At 38.7% G+C, this 5,035-nt stretch overlaps 1 protein-coding gene across 1 annotated transcript; it reads left to right on the top strand.

Moving 5' to 3' along the window:
* The first annotated feature begins 511 nt into the window (after window positions 1–511).
* On the top strand, window positions 512–5,035 carry phf11 (PHD finger protein 11). The gene is made up of 8 exons (XM_033986706.2): window positions 512–657; window positions 3,735–3,839; window positions 4,021–4,154; window positions 4,238–4,269; window positions 4,510–4,574; window positions 4,642–4,664; window positions 4,752–4,816; window positions 4,920–5,035. Exons 1-8 carry the CDS (start codon window positions 553–555, stop codon window positions 5,033–5,035), a joined length of 645 nt encoding a protein of 214 aa, XP_033842597.2. The 5' UTR covers window positions 512–552.

The raw sequence follows: 5,035 nt of genomic DNA, 5'->3' as shown, positions 1-5,035 counted from the left end.
TTTGTTATTGAAATGCTATATTGTATATCAAGTATGCAGATGTCACAAGTTTGTGACTCTTTTTTTTACATAAAAGTGTTGTAATAACTCCCATTGTGTTGGCTGTGATACTTGCAGTTATAACTCATAGGCTTAGACTATATTGTTAGAATAGTACCTGATTAAAATGAGCATATTACAGACAGTTTGCAAAATTAAGTAGCCTAGAAGGTCGGCCATCTACAAATATGTTCTATGAGAAATGAAACTGAAACTTACTTTGTTGCCAGATACACACTAAAATGTGTTATAGGTGAGGCTAAAGGGACTTTGCTCGGTATTTTTTATTTAGTGGACATAACAGTGGACAGTTTTCATAACAGATTTAAATCTAGGTCAGCGTACATATTTTTAATACTATCCAACAAATAAACGACACGCTTAGATACGAATAGAGCAGGTCTGTTATTTGTCACAAGAGGCACTCGTGTCACTAAATCTGGCAACCAGTGAAATAAAGTGGCGCTGAAACGCTTCCTGCATGTTCCTCCTTTTTATAAAGATAAAGATAAAATGAACTGTGGTGTTGTGTGCGTCCTGTGCCGGACGTCCGAGGAGAACAAGATCACTGGACCTTTATCTACGAAAGAAGAAGTTACTGCTCATCAGAACTGTTTGGTAGAGTATAGTTTTATGTGTTTGTGTCACTGGAGAAGGGCAGGACACTAATGATAGGAGACATCGTTATTAAGTAACTTTGTGAAGACTTTCATCTTGAGAATCTGCCTTGTAAAGTTCGCTAATACCCACACTCTTCCACGAGTCAAAAATGACCCCAATTAAAATCAATGCGTTTTTGCAATAACCTAGGTTTTATTCTTGAAAATCTTTAAAACGAAGAGTTGGAATATTTTCATTTTCCAGGTACTCCTCATAAAATATGTTTGTGACATGAGGCCATTTGCATTTTTATTTATTTTTTCATTAATTTTAGAAAAGAAATTTCTGTTTTTGTATCACTACCCCCACTTCCACAAGTGGGGTCAAAAATGATCCCACTTGAAATCAGTGTGTTTTTGCAATAAACTAAAGACATTTCTCTCATGTTGATTAAGATTATATATTTTGCTGAAATAAAAGAGTAATTTCCTTTTTGACATGTACATTTTTTTTTACTTTTCATTCACATTTTAGGTCAATCAGGTGACAAAACATGTTTGTGTGCATTCAACAGGTCCAGAGTCCATAACACTGTCCACACATATGTACATACACAAACATCTTATCTCCATTCACTGTATGCACCGTCACAAGCTACTTGCTTCTGGCTGTGACCGTTGCACACAGAGGTACTGCATTTCCAACAGCAATCAGTGGCTTTGTAATCTTTGTTTCGTGGACACAACTGGCACCTTTTTCTCTTCTGCTGGCTCTATGTGCTTCTTTCCTGTGGCCAGATCGCAGCAATTTTTGTCACGCCACACCTTCCCATTGCTTCAGTGATGTAGGTGGGTAGGGTCGGTGTACCTTCCAGTTGACTTTTCATGTGAGGTGTCACAAGCTCCTTTGAGACCTCTGTGAGGAAGTGTCGTTGTCCGTTGGTGATGCCTGAAAAATGAATAAGCATTCAGAGCACCAAAGGTCACCTCTGTGTCTGGAGTTTGCATTTGTAGTTGCCAACCATCTGGTCCATAGTATCTACTCCTCCTTTGGTCTGGTTGTAGAAGCTGATCGCTTTTTTTTTTTTTTTTCCTTTGGGCTGTTTTCATCCACCCTCTTGCTGTGGTGCATTTTGCTAAGCAGCAGAAGAGCTTTTCCCTTGTGTCTCACATAGCTGATCATGGTCATGCTGCCACTGAACCCACATTCAGTGCTGTGGACCACTCTGGACCTGGAAGCCTTCATGACTGGTGGAATGTCTGGCTTGTTTTGTCGCAAAGTTCCCACAACAGTCAGACCCTTTTCCAGGAGATGGTCTGCAAGAAGCACATGGGTGAAGAAGTTCTGCTTGGTGATGTTGCGACCTGTGTGTCTGAATTCACTGCACAACTGACAATGTTTTCCCCCAGATTCTTCTGGATGTCTTCCCCTGGCCGTCTCCCTACGTACACAATTCCATCAACTGCATTTGGGGTGCACCCCTCCTGGGTGATGAGACTGCTGACATCAGGTGTATAAGTGGGACAGTATTGACAGTCAAAGTTGCATCAGATGTGAGATATGACATCAGATGTGTAAGTGGCACAGTCAAAGTTGCTAAGAATTAAAGGTTCACAGAAGATTCCATAGGAATAGCTTGGGGTCATTTTTGACCCCACTTGTGGAAGAGTGGGGTAGTGATACAAAAACTGCAATTTCTTAAAATGAATGAAAAAATAAAGAAAAATGCAAATGGCCTCATGTCACAAACATGTTTTGTGAGGAATACCTGAAATATGAATATATTACAACTTTTTGTTTTAAAGATTTTGAAGAATAACAACCTCTGGGGTCATTTTTGACCCCACGTGTGCATCTAAGGGTTAAAGATCTGCTACCCACTTTTCTGTAAAAAGCCACATCTATTTAAAAATATAAAGCCTGTTGTATCTTGGCCTATTGTCAGCTTGGGTTTTATTTGCCTTAGGGGTGTGTTTGTTGCATTTCTAATCTAAACCAGCTGATATTTAGTGATTTTTTTTCCCCAAGTCTAGAACATGTCTGCGTAATCTCTCAGTCGTCCAGGTCTGATGCAGAGCAAAAGATGAAATTTAAATCTGCCAACTGGACACATTGTTGTAGGAGTGAAGACGTTTCGCTGCTCATCCAAGTCACTTCTTCAGTTCTGGTCAGAATGCTGGGGCTAACTACACTGAAACTGTAAACATCTATTAACGTTTCAGCCTTAACGGCCCTATTCAACCTTTAATGGCCCTCCTATTGTTCTCTTTTGTTTCCGTTTGCTTTAGGTCTGAGGATGAAATCATAGGTCTGTGAGAGATTATGTCTCAGGCCCCAATTCCTGTTTAAGGAAAGGTTGTCTGTCCTAACAAGTAACTAAGCAGCCACCTCATAAGAGAATGTACCAACACCGGCGTAAGAGCTCCTCTGGACCCCAGTCTGCTGTACATCTCCATCTCAAAGCCACTAACCACTCCTTTGAACATAGTGAGGTTCAGATCTTAGCCAGAGAAAAGAAATGGTTTGAGAGGGGAGTTAAAGAAGCTATATTTGTTTGTTATGTTATTTTTGTTTTGTCCCATCCTCACACACAAAACAAACAGAAACAAAAGAGAAAAATAGGGGGCCATTAAAGGTTGAATAGGGTCATTAAGGCTGAAACTGGCTCCTCCCTTCAGATAGATATAAGGCAGTGTCCAGCAGTAATCTGACCAGAACTGAAGAAGCGGATGAGCAGCGAAACGTCTTCACTCAACGATTTGTCCAGTTGACAGCTTTAAATTTCATCTTTTGCTAGAGTCTTTGTTAATGTTAAAAATGCAGGTACTAAAAATGTATTTGTAAAAATGTAACTCAATTAGCTACTTGAAATACAGGTTCAAAAAATTGGGTGTGTCTTAATGTGAGTGGATTTGGGACTAAGGAAAAACTCAGACTGCAGTTACATAAATAGCATGTAGGGGTGATAAGTGAGACTACAGCAGGGGCGGGTCAGTCAGTCTAATTACACATGGTGACTTTCAAACCTACATTGTTGCTTAACCATTCACATTTTGTATTCTTGATGTAAATTCACCCACTATTCTGTTCCACAGCTGTATTCTTCTGGACTTTTCTGTCGGAACACTCCAGACTTTGATGACTTGTTTGGTTTCTCTGCCAAAGATGTTTTGTCAGAGCAGCAACGTGGACGCAGATTGGTAAAATTTGGATAGAGACCAAATGCACTTAAACTTTATTCCCATTTGATAAACTCAAAAGACTAGAGTGTTAAATATAATTCCAAACTGAAAGGCTTTCTGATGTGTGTCTGTAGAGAGACAGACTATAAGGTTGAAAATTGTTGTAAATTAGTGAAATACAATTATAAATCCATTTCAGTCTTGCAGCAAGTGTAAGAAAAAAGGTGCCACTGTGGGGTGCGAAACCAAAGCCTGTAAGAAGTCTTACCATTATCCATGTGCTATCCAAGCTAAAGCCCAGACATTTGAGGACCAAGTGAACGGCAAGTTTGGGTAAGTTTAGCCTGAAATTGTGTCACTTAGTTTTTTTGTTATATCATAAAACCCTTTTAACAGCAGTAATTTTTATCTTCAAGGTTACACTGTGTTCACTGTCAGAAAACACAGTGTGAGTACACCATTTATACTGAAATATTTGTTGCCTTCAAATAATTTATTAGAACATAAGAAATCACAAACAGATGTCTTCTGATAGGGTTACTGTTATTCTGATGCCTTTTTTCACTTGTTTTAATTGTCTGATGAATTGCCTTGTCTATGAAAATGCAATGGGAAAGTCTTAAATGTGACTGTTGGCACAGTTGGTTGTGTTTTTTGTCAATGGTCTCATTTGATTCATCTGTTTTAGCTCATGCATCTTCAGAAGAAGGGTTATATGATGATTTACCCAGCACTTCCACTCGTAATCCCAAGGTGATGCATAGTCTGATTTCATTCACTCTCAGCATTCATTGTATTTACTGAACTGTTAAATTTACAGAGGAAATTGGACTTCGGTGACAGGTTTGACAGTTTAATAGACATAACCATTTAAACATGGGTAATGTTTTGAGAAATATCTACATTTTTACTACTCTGTGTGTGTCTTAGGCAAAAAGAGAAAAAAGACCGTAGGCGCTCAAGATTAATAATCTTAGATGAATCCACAGACTCAGGTAAAGTATTTTTAGTTTTGAGCTGTGTTAACTAAGTTGAGTGCTAAATATTGCTAGTAAAAATATTCACTTTATTTTATCCTCCATTGATTTGTGCTTATAGATGTGACTGATGCTGGTGAGCCAATAGCCATGTTTGGCCCTATAGAGTCAGACTTGGAGGAAAATACCAACTCACAAAATGCACTGGTCAGTCTAAAATCACATTATGTAAATTAA

The sequence above is a fragment of the Periophthalmus magnuspinnatus genome, chromosome 21 (genome assembly GCF_009829125.3).
Source record: "Periophthalmus magnuspinnatus isolate fPerMag1 chromosome 21, fPerMag1.2.pri, whole genome shotgun sequence".
NCBI classification, from domain to species: Eukaryota; Metazoa; Chordata; class Actinopteri; order Gobiiformes; family Gobiidae; genus Periophthalmus; species Periophthalmus magnuspinnatus.
This window is presented reverse-complemented; position numbering and strand designations above follow the sequence as displayed.

What these genes read in the sequence shown, in the direction of transcription:
- phf11 (XM_033986706.2), top strand. Translation starts at nt 553, where the DNA reads ATGAACTGTGGTGTTGTGTGCGTCCTGTGCCGGACGTCCGAGGAGAAC. An exon ending in AGCAACGTGGACGCAGATTG is followed by an intron (nt 3,840 to 4,020) that starts GTAAAATTTGGA and finishes AATCCATTTCAG; the next exon opens with TCTTGCAGCAAGTGTAAGAA. An exon ending in AGATGAATCCACAGACTCAG is followed by an intron (nt 4,817 to 4,919) that starts GTAAAGTATTTT and finishes TTGTGCTTATAG; the next exon opens with ATGTGACTGATGCTGGTGAG.